The sequence below is a fragment of the Sceloporus undulatus genome, chromosome 1 (assembly GCF_019175285.1).
Source record: "Sceloporus undulatus isolate JIND9_A2432 ecotype Alabama chromosome 1, SceUnd_v1.1, whole genome shotgun sequence".
NCBI classification, from domain to species: domain Eukaryota; kingdom Metazoa; phylum Chordata; class Lepidosauria; order Squamata; family Phrynosomatidae; genus Sceloporus; species Sceloporus undulatus.
The window spans coordinates 256,673,558-256,694,014 of record NC_056522.1 but is presented as its reverse complement, the minus strand read 5'-3'; the positions used below and the strand labels follow the sequence as shown (position 1 = coordinate 256,694,014).

Sequence of the window (20,457 nt, the reverse complement as noted above, 5' to 3'; positions counted from 1 at the left end):
GACACTATTGTCATGGCCGTAACTGCTCCCCTAAAGCCTGCTTTACTGAAAAACAGCTGATTGAAGAGAGTGAGGTCCATTCTGCTAACAACTGGGGTGTGGGTGGATGACGTTTCCATCCTTTCTGCCAGCAAGTGAAGCTGCAATAATCCAAAGCGGGACCCCTCTTCACAAGTACTCGTCACAGCCTTTGTTGTTGTTGTATGCCTTCAAGTCAATTCCAATTTATGGAGACTCTATCATCATTTTCTTGGCAAGACTGGTTCAGAAGAGGTTTGCCATTGCTTTGCTCTGAGGCTGAGAGAATATGACTTGTCCAAGGTCACTCAGTGGGTTTCATGGCCAAGCGGGGAATCAAATCTTAGTCTCCAGAGTCATAGTTCAACATTCAAACCATTATGCGACACTGGCAGTCCAAGACTAAAGGCAGTTTACAAATGTTAATACAGCTTTAAAGCTTGTATCATACACAAATTAAAAATATAATTAAACTAAAATGATTAAAAGCAATTAAAAGGAACACCATAAAAATGAGAACAAGATGTGAACAGTGTAGTACATTTTGAAATGCTCATTTAGAAACCTTTCCTAAGGATTTTTTTTCCTTCTAGTTTTATAAACCTTAGGGTAGCTTGTATAATATACCTGAGTAGTTCATGAAATTTCTGAGTAAATTCATTCAGTTTGATCATCTTGAAAACTGTTTGCCCTTGTTGCAAGGTTGTTATGATATTAAACCTTTTGGTATACCAATGTTCTTGCCTAATGCTAACATCCTACTGCTGGGAGAGCATTTAAAGAAACAGTCTGAGCAACTTTTGCAATTACAAGGTTTTTGTTTAAGATTTGGATGACATATTTTATAGTATGATAAACTTAAAGCTAATGTTTATTTTAAAAATAACTTTGTTAGACGATCTAACTTAAAGCTAATCTTGATTTTGATAATCATTTTGTTAGGAAATCTTTGTTAAGAGTTTGGGTAAATTCTGGGCCAGAATATATTCTAAAATGCCTCTTTAGGTTTCTCCATGTGAAGCTTGTTTGCTAGAGAATTTAAATATAATGATGAATATAATGATAAAAGGTAGAAATATGAGGATCTTTTAAGACATGAAAAGAATCAGACTTTAAAGAAAATGAAGATGATTTGGGATTACAAAGTATAAATATCAAATGGTTTTAAAAGAAATTAAAAGAAAGTTTAAAATAGACATGATGACAATTGCTTTGAGAAATCAAAACCTGAATTTGAAACACTTTTGTGCTCTAATGATGATAAACTAATATTGAAAATGTATAAGATGCTAATGAAAATGGAAACTGAGGTAGAACAGGCAAAAGCAAGTATGATTAAATGGGCACAAAATGTAGGGCATAATATACATTTAGACCTATGGGAGAAGATGTGGAAAAAAGAATTGACATTTATGGTACTTTGCATTATGATCCACAATATTTTTTATAAAATGATGTATTACTGTCAGCAACGGTGGCAGAGGTGAAATGGTGGATCTGTTAGGGGCAAACACCCCTCTGCCATAGTCCCTCCCCTCCAGAATGAATCGATTCTGATCTGTCATTCCCACTTAAGGAACTCGCTTCAGAATTGATTCTTTTCAAAAGAACCTCTTTCAAACTGCTCTTTCGAAAAAACTGGTTCTTTTGTCTTTGCCCCGCTTCATTGCGATTGCAATCAATCACAACAGGAGCAGAATCGATTTCAAATGGGAACAAGGGTCATATAATTCGATTGGCGATTCATTCTTTTCATAGTGGGAATGACCCCTTAGATTAACAGTCGGAGAAGACCTAAAGAAGAATACGTACTATATGACAACTGCTGCCAGAATGATTTATGCCCAAAGATGGAAAGAGACAACAATCTTTTCTCGAGAAGATTGTGAAAATTGTATGATTTTGTAGAAATGGACAAGTTAATACATGAAAAAACTTTGAATGATTTTAAGAAATAATGGAAGAGGTTGATTTAATATATGAAAAACAAAGAAAAACAGTGTTATAATCAATATATTGGCACCATTTTGTTCATATATGCTGGAATTTGGAAGCCATTGTTTCCCTGTTTTGTGTATTTTTGTGTTCTCAGTTTTAGATTTCTTATTAGTTGTGTTTTTCACTGAGATTTTTGATATAGAAATTTATGTGTATTTGTTTGCATGCCTGTGGTAGTTTTAATAAAAATACTATTTAAAAAAACCCAGCCTTAACAAGAGAACACCATATATACACTCATGCTTAACAAAACACCTAAGAATTTGTAAGACAGATTCTTTGTTGGAGAAAATGTGTGGAATGCGTCTTGAAGGGCAGGTGGAATTGATCCAAATTTCTCTATATGTTAAGTTATCCTAAATCTGTCTTCTTCAAGGAATGTGTGAGGTGCAAGCTTTTAAGCCTTCAGGGATGTCATGTCAGTTCCACTCCATGCTGCAGCTGACAGCCCCCTTACTTCTTTTCCAAATAAGTGGGATCTGAGCAAGTAAATATTTGCTGTGTTTGCATCTACACATTCCCAGGCTAAAAAGGCAAGCACTTTCTTGCAAGAAGAAGTTATGCCAGGGTGTGAGTGGGTGGGTTTGAAAGAGTGTCACAAAACATAAATTTTCCTAATTTTTCACACATCAGCAGCTGTGCTATATTGAGTTTTACTAGCTGGCATTGAAAAAGTTAAGAGAAAAAACACTGTATCTTCTGATTTGAGGGGTGACATACAGGTACTTGGCTAGTGAGCACCGAAGGATGTAACCTCTATAAATTTATCTAATTAATTTTAAAAGTTGTGCAGTTTAGCAAACAGTACTACAGTACATTCTGTGGAATGAATTTCACAGTTTATCAACACATTGTGTACAGAAGTATTTTCTCTTCTCTTTCACCATTTAGTTTCAGTTGATGACATTTTTAAAAAAATATATTCTTATTACTACAGAATTTTTCTACACATATAAATCATACAAATCAAACAAAAAGGCAAAATAAAACAGAAGAAAATAAAAACCTAACAAAATAGCTCCAGAGCAAAAAAGAAAGGGAAAAAAATACAAATATAATTACTTCCTTTCCCAAAACATTTGGCTAGATGAAGTCTATCTGTCTGTCCATTATTGTCCTTCATTTCACCAAACCATATATGATTTTGTACAGTGTTATCCTCTCTCCTTTTACTCACATTTCTGAGAAGCCCCAAACATTATAACCTTTCCTCACAATGAAGTTGCTCAAGTTAGATCCTTGATAATTTGGTAAATTTTATGCACTTTTACTTAAGGCAAGCAGAACTATGAAATTTAACACACTTTGTAGGAAATGTGATACCATCTATAGCAACACTACCTAAGCTATCTAGAGAACCAGCATTCCCCCCCAACAGAGCACCAGGGATCAGCACCATGTTTGCGCTGTTTGGGTGCAATTGTTTCTTTCTTGGGAACTCGCCAGGGATAGCACTGGTCCATGGCCTAGCATAGATCTCTATAGTACACAGTTGCCACATATAGCATTGCCATTTTATAATATTCCATAAAAGCTTCATCATATAGAACTCAAAAGATACCTGGATAAAATTTAAAAGGATTCACTGCTAAAAGTAAGAACACAATACTGACACTGCAACAGGTCTATCTGTTTGGTAACATGTTCTAGAAAAGGTAGCTCCTTGCCTTAGGAGGTTTACCATCTCAGTTTAACATCTGGACAAGCAACAAAAGAAAGGCGGGAACCAAGATGTACCAGCAGGACAGAATACAGGGAAGCAATCAGATGCATTTGAATAGAAGATCAACAAAATCATTTAACACAATTTAACAGCCTAAACACAATTGCTTAAAACAAGTAGAGGGGACCCAATGAATAAATCAATCAATTTGAACTAGGCAAGTCAAAATACCTGGATAAGTTTCAATGGTTCATGAATCTCATCTAGATGGAACTAACATCTAGATTTAGGCCTGAGTCAGCACAGTGTGGTCTTCCAGGTGTTGGTGGACTGCACTTCCCAGCACTCCTCACCACTAGCTATGCTAGCTAGGACCTGGAGGGAGCATTTTGCTCCCACAGGGCTTAGGCCTACAAGTTTATTACTAGAACATTAAGATACAAGGGTCCCCTTAGTTCAAAACAGGAGAGAAAATTAAATTGCTGAAAATTACTGGATCTATTGGTAAGCTTTTCATTCAATGGTAGAAAGACCCGACACAGCATTTTCTGCTGACCTTTCAGGATTTGATTATTTTTTTGGTTCCCACTATGAGCCAAAAGCAGCCCATTGTTGAAATCAGTTAGTCAATTTTCAAACCTAGCACAGGCAGGGGATTCCCATTACAGAGCTCTCCAGAGACATGCCTCCTTGACTTTCTGCCCCAGTGATTTCATCTTAACAGGAAGGCCAGCCTGCTGGCAGGAGGTAGTCAAGTCTTGCATTCCTCTAAGAGGGGAAAATGTCACTGGGAAGAGAAAGCAGCTCTCTCCAGAGGCGGTCATCCTAATGTTGGAGCATCAAAGTCCAAGTTGCAGACCAGTAATCATTCACAAAACCCCCACCTCTGGATTCTTTGAAGAAACAGCGCCATCTACTGACCCAAAACTGTAATTTTAAGCCCTAGTGAAAGAATGGGAAAATGAAGCAACAGTATCCTGGTTAGTGGCACTTTCCAAGAGATAATTTCCTAATGGATAATACTCAGGTTTACAATTAGCAAACTCATATCAAACTGCATGAAACACAATTAAATTATGAAGAGGCAAAATCTGTGGATTAATCTCTTTAATAGTAAGTGCTATCAGCATATTTAAGTCCAGGTTGCTCTTACCTGCTAACCAAGTGTTACTCTGAAGAGTTTAGCTCTGAAATGGCCTGGGATTAGATTTGTGATAAAGCCTTTGTGATAAAGCAAGTTAGGTACCAGGTACTAGAAAGCCTATTGTTGTGTTCCTCTTTTCTGATTTATGGCAGCCCTAAGGCAAACCTATCATGGGGTTTTCTTGGCAAGGTTTGTTGAGAGGCAGGTTGTCTTTGCCTGTATCTAAAGCTGAGAGAGTGTGACTTGCCCAAGGTCACCCAAAGGACAAAGCAGGATTCAAACCTCGGTCTCCAGAGTCATAGCCCAATGCACAAGCCACTATATCACAATGGAAACTAGTTAACTAGTGTCAAAGCAGGAAGCAAAAATAAAATTCCATAACACTGAGTATCAGGTATCTACCAATAAAGAGCTACCAGTAAATCAGTTACCTTGCATGCATGAAAGGCACCAATATATCATCTTTCTCCTATCTGTTGCAGTCCAGATATTCTTAACTTCAGTTCCCATCAGTCCCAGCCAGCATAGGTAGTTGTCAAGAGCCCACCAGGGAATTGTAGTACAACACATCAAGAGGGCATCCGATTGGGGAAAGCTGTAAAAACACCAGGTAGTTCTGGATTTAAGACATGGCTGCTTAACCAATTTTTATCTCATATATTTGAAATTTAGGCAGCACAGCATATTATTATTCCCATTCTCTACAGCTCTGGCCCTATTCATGCATTAAATCACATGGAGGAGGTATATCCACACCAAGGGCCAACATCATAAAGAGATTAGGATGAATGTCTAAAGAATTTTTAACTGAGCTAACACTCAAAAGGGACATGTACAAGAAATGGAAAAGGGGGAAATCACCAAACAAGACTTCAAATAGCTAGCTCAGGCAGAGAGAAAGAACAGCTAAAGCACAGAACAAGCTCAGCTTGCTAAGGAGGTTAAATACAATAAAAGGGGCTTTTTTGGTTATGTCCATACCAAAAGGAAGAACAAGGAAATTGTAGGGCCACTGCATGGAGATGATGGTGAAACAGGGAGCAGAGAAAAGGCAGAGTTACTCAACACCTTTTTTGCCTTGGTCTTCTCCCAAAAGGAGAACAATGCTCAATCTGGGGGAAATGGAGCAGATGATGCAGTAGGGAAAATGCAGCAGAGAATATGTAAAGAGATAGTACAGAAATAGCTGAACAATATAAATGAATTCAAACACCCAGGGCCAGATGATTCAAGGGTATTAAAAGAACTGGTAGAAGTAATCTCAGAACCACTGTCAATAACCTTTGAGAATTCCTGGAGAACAGGAAAAATCCCGGCAGACTGGAGGAAGGCAAATATTATCTGCATCTTCAACAAACAAACAAACAAAGTGGGGGAGAACTCAAATAATTACCACCCAGTCAGCCTGACCTCAATACCAGGAAAGATTCTAGAGCAGATCAGGAAACACAGTCTGTAAGCTCCTAGAAAGGAATGCTGTGACTACTAAAAGTCAGTGTAAATTTCTCAAAAACAAGTCATGTCAGACTAATCTTATCTTTGTCTTTTTTGACAGAGTCACAAGCTTTGTAGACGAAGGGGATGCTGTGGATATAGTCTATCTTGATTCAGTAAAGCCTTTGACAAGGTTCCCATGACATTCTTGCAAACAAGCTTGTAAAACGTGGGATAGACAAGGTAACTGTTTCATGGATTTGTAATTGGTTGACCAGCTGAACCCAAAGAGTGCTCAACTAAGGCACCTTTTCATCCTGGAGAGAAGTGTCCAGTGGGGTGCCATAGGGTTCTGTCCTAGGCCCAGTGCTATTCAAAATCTTTATCAATGATTCAGATGATGGAATAGAGGGCATGCTTATCAAGTTTGTAGATGACACTAAATTAGGAGGAGGAGGTAATACCTCAGAGGACAGGATCAGAATTTAAAATTTAAAAAGTTGGGCCAAAACTATTGTGTTTATTTCATTTATATGCCGCGTTTCTCCCTGGAGGGACCCAAGACGGCCCACAGACAAAACATTTAAAATCTCAGTAAAATTCAATACAGTACAATTAAAATGTCTACAAATAATAGAAAACCACATAAAAATTTACAAAATTCAAAAACATATCTAAAAACCCACCTGCTCCACAAAACCCATCCTGCTATGCATTATATACCAAATGCCTGCCTGCATAAAAATGTTTTTTACTTGCCGGTGGGAGGCCAGCAGGGTGGGTGCTAGCCTAGTCTCCCATGTGGAAGGGAGTTCCAGAGGGTGGGAGCAGCCACCAAGAAGGCTTTCTCTCGTGTCCTCACCAAGCGAGCCTGTGATCTTGGCGGTACTGAGAGAAAGCCTTTTCCTGAAGATCTTAGGGCTCTAGTAGGTTTGTATGGGGAGATACAGTCTCTCAGTCTGGACCTAAGCTGTGTAGGGCTATATAGGTCATGACCAGCCCTTTGAATTGTGCCCAGAAACAAACCCCTAGCCAGTGAAGCTTTTTAACAAGGGATTTACATGCTCCCTGTAACTGGCCCCGGTCAGCATTCTTGCTGAGGCATTTTGTACCTGCTGAAGTTTTCGGACAGTTTCCAAAGGCATCCTCACAGAGAGTGTATTACAATCATCCAAACGAGATATAATCAAGACACATGTCACTCTAGCCAGACCTGACATCTCAAGGTGCACAAATGCACTCCTGACTGCTACTGAAACCTGGGCATCCAGGCTCAGAGCTCAGTCCAGGAGAACACCCAAACTGCGAGCCTGAGATTTCACGGGGAGTGTAACCCCATACAGCACAGGTAACATCCCTATTCCCTGATCTGCCTTACAACTGACCAGGAGCACCCTTGTCTTGTCTGGTTTAAGTTTCAATTTGTTTGCCCTCATCCATTCCACTACTGACAGCAGACACCAGTTCAGTATGGAGACAGATTCCTTGGACGCAGAATCTCAGATGGGAAGGAGAGACAAGAGTTGAGTGTCATCCGCATACTGGTGACACCGCACCCTAAAGCTCCAGATGATCTTTCCCAGTGGTTTCATGAAGATGTTGAATAACATGGGGGACAGAGACCCCACAGGCCAACAGCCAGGGGGTTGAATGGCAATCCCCCGACACCACCTTCTGAGTTCACCTCTCCAAGAAACACTGTGTAACAAGTCCCATTCCAGAAAGGCAGCCCAGAAGGATACCATGGTCGATGGTATTGAAAGCTGCTGAGAGATCCAGCAGAATCAATGGGGGCAAAGTCCCACTGCCCAGCTCCCTGCTTAGGTCATCCACAAAGGCGACAAAAGCTGTCTCCATACCATAGCCAAGTCTGAATCCAGATTGAAAACAAAAAGTAACTAACAAGACAGATTTCAGCAGGGAGAAATGTAGGATACTACACCTGAGAAGTAAAAATGAAATGCACAAATATAGGATGGGTGACATCCAGTGGTGCTGCTACCTGTGGTGTCACCTGGTGCAAGGGGTGGGGCCGCTGGGGGCACTACAATCCAGTTCTGGCCACCACAATACAAGAAGGATGTTGACAAGCTGGAGTGTGTCCAGAGGAGGATGACCAAAATGGGGAGAGGTCTAGAAACCATGCCCTACAAGGAGCAGATTAGGGAGCTAGGTATGTTTAACCTAAAGAGAAGAGAAGGTTAAGAAGTGACATTATATCCCTGTTTAAATATTTGAAGGGATGCCATATGGAAGAAGGAACACGCTTGTTTTCTGCTGCTTCGGAGACTAGGACACAAAGCAATGGATTCAAGGTACAGGAAGAAATTCCACCTAAAAATTAGGAAGAACTTCATAAAAGTAAAAGCTCTTCAACAGTGGAACACACTGCCTTGAAAAGTGGTGAGGGGGGTTCCTTCTTTGGAGGTTTTTAAACAAAGTCTGGATGGCCATCTGTTAGGAGTATTTTGATTGTATATTCCTGCATGGCAGGGAGTTGGGAGTTCATGGCCCATGTAGTCTCTTACAACTCTGATTCTATGAATTGACCTTGCCTCAAGCCTGGATGGCTTCTTTGTCCTCTGATGAAATCTGAGCATTGATGGCCCAAATTTAAGAAGGGGATGCCTGACTCAATGATAGTTCCATGGGAATCGGCATCTGTCATGATTAGGGTGTCACCTCTGGTAGAGGTCAAAACATTAGCACATGGATGCTTGGCCTGACAAAGCACACAACCTCAGGGTGGTGCCAAAAGCACTACCCTATTGTCTATTTCTATACATGGACAAGAATATATGTGGCTCCTGCTTTGGCAACTCAGGGGCCATTCAGACTACCTTTTACCCCGGATCAGAGCCCGGATTAACCACGGGAAGTTCATATTCGCCCTGAATCTCCCACAAGCGAATCCGAGGCTTGCACACCCATTCCGGGTCAAATGCCCTTTGGCGCGGGTCATTTGGAAGTGGAGTAAAAGCTGTATCTTTTGAAAAAACCGGTTCCGGCAAATATGAACTTGTCCCCGGGTCAAGTTCAGGGAAGGGATTTAGGTCAGAGGGAGGGCAGAGGGCTGAACATTCCTCTCCTTCATTGGAGGAGGAGGAGGAGGAGGCCAGGGGAAAGAAGGGTGCCATGGAGGGCAGCATCGGGTGACGGAGGAGAAGTAAGGAGCCGGAGGATGGGTGCCAAGGGCAATCGGGGCGATGGATGGAGCCGGGGGTGCCAAGGGCAGAATTGGGGTAATGGGGAAGAAGGAGGAGGAAAGAGCAGGAGAAAGGGTCAATTCAGGGTAGGTCAGATGGAGGGCAGGGAATGGAACCAGCCTCTGCTCTCGCAGGCAGCTTTCTCTCTCTATTTTTTTATTTTAGATACATAGATAGATAGAATGCGTGTCCACTTGTGTACTTTCCCTTTCATTTCCTTGCTCCCAGCATGGCACTTTGCAAAAGGCTTTTTTTCTCAATTATTTTTTATATGCGAATGCTACAATGCGAATGTTACAAATGTTTTTCTTTCAATTTGGCAAATTGATACAGAATGCTTTTGCTACTGTATGTGTCTGTAAGGAATTCTGAGGTGGCTGAGAGAAAGCAAAGCATGCAGAGATGGCATTCGGGGTGAGGAATTTATTATTATTATTATTATTATTATTATTATTATTATTATTTTATGTGGGGTGGCAAGGAGGGAGGATGCAGAGATAGCATTAGACTGCATTTTGGGGTTGAAAACAGAGGCAGGGGAAGATCCATAATCTGTAGTGACCCAAATACACACAACATACACCCACACCTGGAGGTTTTTAAATTTGACAAAATATGTGCATACTGCCACCTGTTTTTTTTTTTTTTTAAGGAGGGGGGAAGCACACATCCGATTTCCCAATGGCTGCAGGAAACGTCACTTTGACGAAAGCAGAACTGAATTTGATTGACAGCAAAGGTGCCTTCATTTTAAACCGGTTTCACAAATGTGAACTCGTTGCAAGGGCATTCAGGGTTTAATTACCCTGACTGAAGTAAATTATTAGTGGGCCCTTGCTTCTGGATGGATTTGGGGGGAGGGGGGGGAGGGGAGGTGGAACCGAATCTGCCCAGTTCCATCCAGCGCAAATAGGTGAGTCTGAAGGGCCTTAAAAGTAGGAAAGTCCTTCTCTTGTACTCTTGAAAGCTCCTCTGTTCATTAAAGTTCAGATTCAGCCTGCAGACCAACTGCATACAGCTTACTTAGAATGCCCACTGAAATTCTCCAAGACTGTCACCCACAGTCTTCCCAGTTCACACTCACCACTGTTCCCCTTCATTCAGTCAAAGAAACATTTTTAAATATGAACACAATTTCACAGTTGCACAGACTGAAGATACCCAACCTGGCACCTTATCACATGATTTGTACATGGCAAAAGCAAAATCACATCTTTTGAGCTTCTAATTCTGTGTGATTCCTCAGGAACTGTGCCTCTCCAGCTGCACTTTTGCCTGCAGCAGTATTAGGGGACAAATCAAGAGATAGAATCATAGAATTATAGAGTTGGAAGAGACCGCACGGGCCATCCAGTCCAACCCCCTGCCATGCAGGAAATCCAAATCAAAGCATTCCCGACAGATGGCCATCTAACCTCTGCTTAAAGACCTCCAAGGAAGGAGACTCCACTACACTCCGAGGAAGGAGTGTGTTCCACTGTCGAACAGCAGAACCAATGGGGGCAAAGTCCCACTGCCCAGCTGTAGCTTGCATCCATTGTTCTGGGTCCTGTTCTCTGGAGCAGCAGAAAACAAGCTTGCTCCCTCCTCAATATGACATCCTTTCAAATATTTAAACAGGGCTATCATATCACCTCTTAACATTCTCTTCTCCAGGCTAAACATCCCCAGCTCCCTGAGTCATTCCTCAAAGGGCATGGTTTCCAGACCTTTCACCATTTAGTCACCCTCCTCTGGACACGCTCCAGTTTCTCAATATCCTTTTTGAATTGTGGTGCCCAGAACTGGACACAATATTCCAGGTGGGGCCTGACCAGAGCAGAATACAGTGGCACTATTATTCTCTGCAACTCTCATGCTGAGCCACACTTTCTCGTGTGGAAGACAACATAGTCACGCCCACAGCTTTATGAGTTACTCTTCACAAAGAGTATTTTGGAACTCTTAGTTCTAAAAGCTGACACCTCATTGGGGGTAGCATTCTACTCTGGGCAGCAGTATATGGCTGGCCCCACAACTGTACAGGATAAAAACTTGGTGAAAATATTCCATGTCCCATACGTTCACTAAATTGCACAACCTGTACTGCAAACACAATTCAGGTTTAACTTAGAGAAAGAAAGAAAGAGAGAGAGAGAGAAAGAAAGAAAGAAAGAGTTTAAATAATGCTACCCATTCTCCACCTTCATGGAGAAAAAGAAAGTCTGGTCTTGAAATGCATACAGGTGGAAATAAGTTTTCAAAATTCACATACAGGATGCTAAGCCCAACTTTGATACTGAAAGCAAATTACTGGAATGTAACATAGATAGTTGCTCAAAATGGGAACAAACTCACAGCTGTGTGAAGTGTGGGAAAGATGTTGGGAATGAATAACATGGAAAACAAGAAGACTGCATCCTATAACAGACTGGCTACAGTGAACAACAAGGTAGAGATCAATCCTGAATGGATTACACCTATTACAGGGTCATCTGAAAGATTTGGTGCTGTCGTGTGCCTTCAAGTCATTTATGTAGGTTGGACTGGATGGCCCTTGCAGTCTCTTCCAACTCTATGATTCTATGTGCCTGTTTTAGCAGTCACATGCTTAACTTGGCCTGTCAATTAAACCTTACTGAACAAAGGCTTGCAAACTGTACAATAAAACTACACAAAAGAGATGCAGAGTAGGACCTCATATATTGTCTATAACATACACACTGAAAGACAAATCTACATGGGATTCCAAATCTGCAGCTTTATTTTATTTAAAAATAAGCCCTAGATCAATTGATAAAAGACCTGTATAGCTCAGAGCTATCTGTTCTTCTCCATCCCTAAAAATGCAATACAACTGCACCATGGAGAGTGCAGTTGTATGTGTTAGGTTGAGCAAAGAAGGAGTGGCTTGAGCTCAAGCTTTGAAAGACCATGGTGGCGAGGAAAAGGATTAGCACCTGGCTGGCAGATCACCAGCATTCAATTCCCTTGGGGTGGGGTGGAAGGAGAAAGAGCTTTGGTTGAGGTTTGGGCCTCAGCTAGAAAGCATTAGCGACTGCCCAACACACGAGTCCGCCTCTGGTATTTTCCTGGTGCCAGCAATTCCAGAGTCAATTCAGTGATTATGGCTGTGAGACCCCATACTCTGTGAGGACCACGTGGGAAGACAGGCATTGTGTAGCTATAGACACCATTGCGACAGAAGTGGGTATAGCCCTGGTTCTCTTCTTTCAGCAGGTGGGAAATGGACAGTGTGAAGACAGCCTCAACCTGGAAAATCAAATAGCAAAGATCACACCTTTCCATAGAAATACCACTTCACACCCTAGCCTCCTATCCACAATTAAGGGTCTAAATAAACATGAACAGGAATGCATCACTAAACCCTGCCTTTCCCATACATCTCTCTGGCAGCTTATCCAGAAAAAGGGATGTGTGACAAGATAACATGGTGTTCCTTGCACTATCTGTCTTACCTCTTTGGGATTAGGCTTCAGAATCAGCTGCTCCAGAGGACCCAGGTTTGCTAGGACAGGAACAACCATCATTTTTGTCTGAAAATGAAGCATGAATTAAACACAAATGACTTCCAGGACTCCCTGTGCTTCATCTTGTAATGTAAGGCATATACCCCAAAGATATAAATCCCTTAACAACCAACCCCATACCATTTTCCTGATCCACATCAATACCTAAGACAGTCTGTCATTTTCTCATGACGTTTACTGCTACATATGGATCCCCTCCTCAAGTTACCCGATGACTAAAGAAATGTTTTGTCACTATTTTTCTAAAGGACTTCCTAAACATTCAGGGATCCAGGTACAACATTACCTTGTCAGGCAAAGGTCTCATGATGCCCCAGACGGAGTCCTCCCCTAACTGCAGACCCAGCTCTTCACGAGTCTCCCTGAGTGCTGTAGCGATGACATCCCGGTCAGAGTCGTCACACCTACCACCTGGGAAACTGCATGAGCAAATCAGGGTTCTTTTTAAAGGGAAATTCAGGACTGGAAAGCCAGGAGTCCCTCCTATTACTGAGAGACAATGAAAACCTTGAGGGGAAGAATCAGAAAGTTTGCAAGTGATACTGGAGGTCATTTAGTTTAACTCAATGTTCAATGCAGAATGCTGTTACAGAATTCCTGACAAAAGGTTGTACAGATTCTTTAAATATCTCCCATCAAAGGAGAGCACATCATCTCTCAAGGTAGTCTGTTACACTGCCAAACAGCAATCTCTGTTAGGAAATTTTTCCTAATGTTTATCTGAAATTTGCATCCCTTCAATTCCCACTTGCTGATCCTAGTCCTGGCCTCTACAGCAACAGAGAACAAATCTGCCCCATCTTCAACATCCCTTTAGATATTTAAAGGCCTTGGTTATTTCAGATCCTTAGGCTCAACATACCAACCTTTCAACAGTGCTTTCACTGGTTTCTATACTCCTCTGAGTCTAACCTAATACAATGAAAGGATATATGTTATGACAGAGAATGGTCCCAATGGGTCTAGAATTCAGGAAAAAACAGAAATTTTAGAGAGAATAATTTAGCTTGCTTATACCCTGTCTGAAAAACAAGACTGAACTGTCAAGTACCTGACATCTCCTTTGTGCAAACCACTCAGGGTACTGGACCGTAGGGTATACAGAACAGCTGGTTCCCCAGCCACAGTGCACAGGGAGACCAGAACAGCTGCTGAAGCAGCTTCTTGTCTGTGTCGCTTCGTAGAAGCCTCTAGCAGCCCTCTGCATCGCTGCTCATTTTCCCAAGACAAGTATCTACGAACTGGAGATATGCTGGTTATGGATACTGGGGTCATACCCTGGCAGAGGTGGCGAAGAATTAGAAGCATATTTCCCTGAGGAGAAAGAAGAGGAAGAAGCTACTGGTATGTTTAGCCATTTACTCCCATAGCAACTAAAACAGCCAAGGTAAGAAAGCCAGAAGCCAGTCTATGTCCAATACAGTGCTACCTCGGGTTACGAAATTAATTCGTTCCGCCGTTCCGTTCATAACCCGATAATTTCGCAACCCGAAAAGGCTTTCCGTTAGCGCTGGAAAGCCGCTAGCCGCGCTTTGCGTTTGAATTTCGCGCCGAAATAAATTTCATAACCCGAAAAAAATATCGTAACCCGGAACAGTTTTTTCCAATCTAACTTTTTCGTACCCCGGAAATTTCGTAACGCGATCATTTCGTATCCCGGGGCACCACTGTATTAGTCTGGTATATAAAGATATCTTTCTGCACCACTGCTGGACTACATAGGGTCCTTTATATGGGTCTTTCCACATGATCAACTTACCTTCTGCTGCTTAACCCAGCAATGTTTTTAACAGCTAGACCATGGTACACATAGGTTTGCTAGAGCAAGGTTGAGGGGGGGGGGGGAGGGAGAGAGACCTACGTCAGTAATACGTATAATTCAGCAAAAGTAGACAAGTGCCAAAATCAGTCTGAATTCATACAGCTGCTTAATGTTTAATTCCATTGGCACACATCTATGATAAGGCCATTGTAAATTACCAAATCTTTGCCACAATCATTTTGGAACACTACATTCTCCACCCCAAAATCTATTCTCCAATCCTCCAATGTAACATTTTTGCAGACATTTTGAGCAGATACAAGTACTAGAGAATTATTTCTCTACCTTTGTTGATGCTTTGTTCCCGTAGCTGACAAATAGTTACTTCTTGAGCCATATTCCCTAAAGGGATAGTGGAAAGGCAGGCAATTCACTCCTCCTGGAAGAGTCTGCCTGCTTCTGGACATCTCTGTGAGTGGCATAGGAGAAAGAACTGGTAACAGGAGGCTGGCTAACCCAATTCCCATTGCTTTGCCCATGAGGGCAAAGTTAGAATCCCTTCAAAGGCATGCTGTTAAACCCTACCAACCTCCAATCATCTGGCATTTGTTTTGTAGGCAATAGGTCTATTGGGGAAGAAGGAAAGTTGGCTTGCCAATCATTTCTTCACATCACATAGGGGAATTACATCTATGTAAAGAAAGCAGTTACAGGCAAGTGGAGATGCGCATGTTGCTACATGTCAGGATTTTTCATGTCAGTGAAGAAACTCTAAAGAGATGGTTAGCTGGCTTTCATTTCTTGCACTGGAGCCACATTGGTCATAAAGGCATTCACAGAAACAGGGCATACGTGGGATGGGGGTTGGGGCTTCAGGCAGCACCAGGTAACACCCTAAAGGGGTGTGACACCACTGCTCCCCAAACATCTGCCTTTGGGTCGAAACAGGCTGTGGCGTTCACCTGCCTCTCTTTAAAACACTGAAGAGATGGGATGAGTGGGGTGAAGCACAGTGGGAGGAGAAAGGAGAAGCCCCTGGTTTAAAATTAATTTTATTAATTTTTTTTCTTAAATTTTCTTAAAACCATCACATCTTACCAAATCTTCACTTTAATCCCATTAAACTATGTCCATGTAAACACATTAAGGCTGTGCATATGATATTGTGATCTAAAGGTATAATTTTAATTTTTCTAGTTGTTTTTATGTCTGAACCATTACCATTCATTACATATCCAGGGTAGCCGTGTTGGCCATGTAGCAAAGTACTGTACCAGCCACAAGACAGTGATACCTTTATGGGACCAACCAAAATGCACAATATACATCTTGCAAGCATTCAAAGCTCCACTGGCTTCTTCATCAGGCAAGGTGTTAAAAATCACACAGGATGGACTAAGAGACTGAATTATACACTGTGCCAAGATATAAGAGAAAATCATTATAAAAAGCATAGATGGTATATGACACAAGAAAAGATTTGTAAAATATACGGTAATACTGACAACAAATGTTGGAAATGTGCCAAGGAAAAAGGAACATTATACCGTATCTGGTTGACGTGCAAAGAAGCGAAAAAATTCTGGATAAAAATACAAAAAAAAAAACCCAATAAATAAAATACTACAAATCAAACTAGAATTTAAACCTACTGTATTACCTTATTAAATATGGTAAATGAACATTTAGAAGAAAAAACATGGATGCGTATTGTTTTAGATGATTACATATGCCAAATGGTGGAAAAACAAAAAAAGTTCCAGGTTTGGAAGAATGGATCTTAAAACTCTATGAAGTATTGGATCTGAACAAGATGACCAGAAAACTAACAGATGAAAAATAGGATACATATGAAGATGATTGGAATAAAGTGGTAATATATTTAGAGCAGGAATGGGTTGCCTTGTTCATAAAACAGATTGAAACTAGACTAGTAGTTACTAATGGGGGGGGGGGGGGGGAAAAAAAGAATTAAATTAACTATAAAAAGGTAGTCAGCATGAAATTCCAACAGGTAAAATGAGAACGGAGAATTCCAAATATGGATACAACGAATTCAGAAAAGTTATGAGACCAGTGAGACAATCTGGTAAACCTGATAATATTTTGACAAAATTTGAATGTATATGACAGAAGTGAATGGAAATCTGAAGAAATAGGAAGTTGATTTTACGTTTTTGTATGTCTATCCGTGTTGTTTGTTTGTATATGCTTATTTGTGGTTTGTACATTGTTTCAAAATAAAATTTATTTTAAAAAAATCACACAGGAGAATTTTTTTTATAAGGTTAGTCATAGACCTGGATCTGGTCAAGATGTTGTAGTTGTTATCCTGATTTCAGAAGGTATGGAAAGGTATCCATGCAGGTTGGCCTCTCTCCCTTCTGGCCGCGTTGGTGCTGGCAGATTCAGTCCAGGAAACCAACTTTAACCAACTTTAAATTCCATTTGCAAGACAAAAAGTTACTGCATTTGAGATCCACTTTGTCTCAAATCCTTTGTGAGGCCACAAACCCCTGTGCTAGGAAAAGAACAATTTTTTCAGGGAGCCTCTGTGCTTTGCATTGGGAAGAGTTTTAGGTGTTAAGGCAACTTTTTATTTCTCCTCTACCATTTTTATCACTTTCGCCTGATGAAGAACCAGTGTGGTATAGTGCTTTGAGCATTGGATTACGACTCTGGAGACCAGGGTTCAAATCCTGCCTCAGCCATGGAAACCCACTGGGTGGCCTTGGCCAAGTCACACTCTCTCAGCCTCAGAGAATGGCAATGGCAAACCTCTTGGGGAGGTCTCCTTCCTTGGAGGTCTTTAAACGGAGGCAAGAATGCTTTGATTGTGAGTTCCAGCATGGCAGAAGGGGCAGTTGGAGTGGATGGCCCTTGGGGTCTCTGCCAACTCTATGATTCTGAAAAAACTTACCAAGAAAACCTCATCATATAGGTAAACCCCATAAATCAGAAAGGACTTGAAGGCACACAACAACAACAATTGATGAAGTGGAGCTTTGAAAGCTTGCAACATAGATAATGTGCATTTTGATTGGCCCAATGAAGGCATGTTGGATATTACCATTACATTCAGTGATATGTGGGGATTATGATTTATGAGTACTGTATATGCTCATGTATAAGTCTAGAAATTTAGATCAAAAAATTGACCCCAAAAACCTGAGTCGACTATCCATGGGTCACTATAGGAACTGTACTTTAACTCTCACTTTTTTAAAAGGGGAACCATCCCTGATGAAAGTAAAGCGTGCAATTTGTTCTGGAAGCACTGGCCTCCCTCTGTACTCTCATCCATCCAACCTTTAAAGTGAGCACAAAGTTATGTCAGCTGCAATTTTGTAAGTTCTTTGGCATTCTTTTCCTTTGATTCATCCTTTAGATCCTTTGTTACATGCCCCTAAGTTTTCCCCTCGATTTATCCACAGGTCATATAAAAATCCATAAATTTGGCCCCCAAACCTGCCCACGACTTATAGTCAAGTATATATGGTAATATTAGTCTCAAAAGCAATGACTAAGGATTCTGTATGGGGTGGGGAGGGAGGCAGCGTGGTGTAGGGGTTTGAGCGTTGGACTGTGACTCTGGAGACTTGGGTTCGAATCCCAGCTCAGCCTTGGAAACCCACTGAAGTCACACTCTCTCAGCCACAAGGGAAGGCGATGGCAAACCTTCTCTGAACAAATCTTGCCAAGAAAAACCTAGGATAGGTTAGCCATAAACCGGGAGCGGCATGAAGGCACACGAACAACCAGGGTGTGGGGTGGAAGTAGGCCAATGGGGAGGGTGACACCCTGAGCTACTGCAACTCCATGGAAACCCAAAGAAGAAGAGGGTCTTCAGGGCCAGGACCTACTGAAACAACTGACAATACTTGCCCATAAGGAAATCATTGGGGAATACTTGCCTATAGAGAATCACTTATGGATTCCTTTCTTCTTTTTTTGGTGTTGAATGTTTTAGCAACCCAGTCTCTGTATTCTCTGTGGGCAAGCATTCTCCTATTACTCTCTATGGGCAACTGTTCTCCTATTATTATTCTCTATGGGCAAGTATGGTTTCCCTGTGCCATTTGCTTTAGTATGTCCCTCCAGGGCCGGCAGGGGACCAAGCTCTGCCAGGGCCAAAAGTGCCATGATCCAAAGTCCCCTTATAGCCCTCAGTCTGAAGGAGAACCCCAAATACGGCTCCCCCCTCCCGCGGCCTCTTCCCGCCCGGCTTCCGCCCGAAAACAAAATGGAGGTCACCTTTCCTTGCGCTCACGAACGTTCCTTCGGCCTTCCCTCCCGAGAACTCCGGCGCGAGAGCGACGACGCTCAGCCAATGAGGTCAGCGGACCCCGAAAGCCACGCCCCCGCCCTGAGAGGCGAAAGGCTCTCAGAGTCTTCCAGACAGTTCCCCTCAGTGGGAAGAGGGCGATGCTGCTGCTAGTGCTGCTACTGCGCGTGCGTGTGTTTAGGTCACTGGTTTCCCCCAAGCTGTGCCCTTTAAGAGATTATTTTTGGACTTCAACTCCCAGAAGCCTCAGCCATGTTGGCCAATAGTCTGAGATTCTGGGAGCTGAAGTCCAAAGTCCCGTAAATTGCAGTTTGGGACCACTGGTTGAGGTTGAGGTGGTGATGGTTGTGGGCCTTCAAGTTGTTTTGGGTGACCCTGAGAGGAACCTATCATGCGGTTTTCTTGGCAAGTTTCTTCAGAAGGGGTTTGTCATTGCCATCCCTCTGAGGCTGAGAGAGTGTGGCTTGGCGAACGTCACCCAGTGAGGTTTCAACCCTGGTCTCCAGAGTCCTATTACATAAGACAACACTATCGCTGGATTTTCTTGGCAAGATTTGTTGAGAAGGGATTTGCCATTGCCATCTCTCTGAGGATGAGTGTGACCTGCCCAAGATAATAATGATATAATATCCCACCTCTCCAAGCAGATCACCCACTAAGCTTCCATGGCCGAGCTGGGAGTCAAACCCTGGTTTTGAGTCCTAATTTTTAAGACTACCCTATTTGCTATTGCCATCCCTCTGAGGCTGAGAGAGTAACTTGCCCAGGGTCACCCACTGGGATTTCTTGGCTGAGCCAAGATTCGAACCCTGTTCTTCAGAGTCTTACTTCAACACAAACCACATATGACCACACTGGCGCTCAAGCCAAGTCCCATATTCCAAGGGTTCTTGCAGCACCTTTGAGACTAACTGAACGATAGAAGTTGGTAACCTGAGCTCTTGTAAGACCCGAGCCTCCTTCCATGCACCTGAGGAAGGAGGCTCCAGTCTTACAAGAGCTCACGTTACCAGTAAGTCTCAAAGGTGTGGTGAGATCCTTTTGCATGTTGGTTTTCTAGAGAATTATGTATTTGAATAGTCCGAAATGGATCATTAATCTAATGTAGAATAATAATAGGCTATCATAGTTGCTGGGAGGAGGCAGTATGGTGTAGTGATTTGAGTGCTGGACTAGGACACCAGACCAAGGTTTGAATCTGCACCTAGCTATGGACACTCACTGGGAAAGTCACACTTTCTAAACCTTAGAGCATTGGTTCTCAACCTTCAGTTGTGCAGGTGTTTCAACTACAACTCCCCAAAGCCCCAACCATCTTGACCAAAAGTCAGGAATTCTGGGAGATGAACTTCAAAACACCTGGAGCAACAAAGTTTGGGAATCACTGCCTTAGAAGGTGGCAATGACAAACCATCGG

The 20,457-nt window shown here is 42.0% G+C and overlaps 1 protein-coding gene and 1 long non-coding RNA gene across 8 annotated transcripts in view; both read right to left on the bottom strand.

Annotated features, from left to right (window-relative positions):
- LOC121919444 overlaps positions 1-5,891 on the bottom strand; it is a 32,403-nt gene extending 26,512 nt beyond the window's left edge. Inside the window, exon 1 of the long non-coding RNA XR_006101481.1 lies at positions 5,255-5,891. This is a non-coding gene — a long non-coding RNA (uncharacterized LOC121919444). The remainder of the gene's footprint in view (positions 1-5,254) is intronic.
- A 6,297-nt stretch (positions 5,892-12,188) lies between these two features.
- Positions 12,189-19,182, bottom strand: NUDT8 (nudix hydrolase 8). Of its 7 annotated transcripts, XM_042446028.1 has the most exons (8): positions 19,010-19,181; positions 15,345-15,445; positions 15,101-15,224; positions 14,753-14,811; positions 14,045-14,307; positions 13,280-13,412; positions 12,922-12,999; positions 12,189-12,715 (listed from the first exon to the last, which is right to left on the bottom strand). In XM_042446028.1, the coding sequence occupies exons 5-8, from the start codon at positions 14,299-14,301 to the stop codon at positions 12,494-12,496; spliced, it is 690 nt and encodes a 229-aa protein (XP_042301962.1). In that variant the 5' UTR covers positions 14,302-14,307; positions 14,753-14,811; positions 15,101-15,224; positions 15,345-15,445; positions 19,010-19,181; the 3' UTR covers positions 12,189-12,493. The 7 variants fall into 7 exon arrangements, with proteins under 7 accessions (XP_042301962.1, XP_042301960.1, XP_042301961.1 ...); XM_042446026.1 differs by lacking the exon at positions 15,345-15,445; XM_042446027.1 differs by lacking the exon at positions 19,010-19,181 and having other exon boundaries at positions 15,345-17,502.
- Between the last annotated feature and the right edge of the window lie 1,275 nt (positions 19,183-20,457).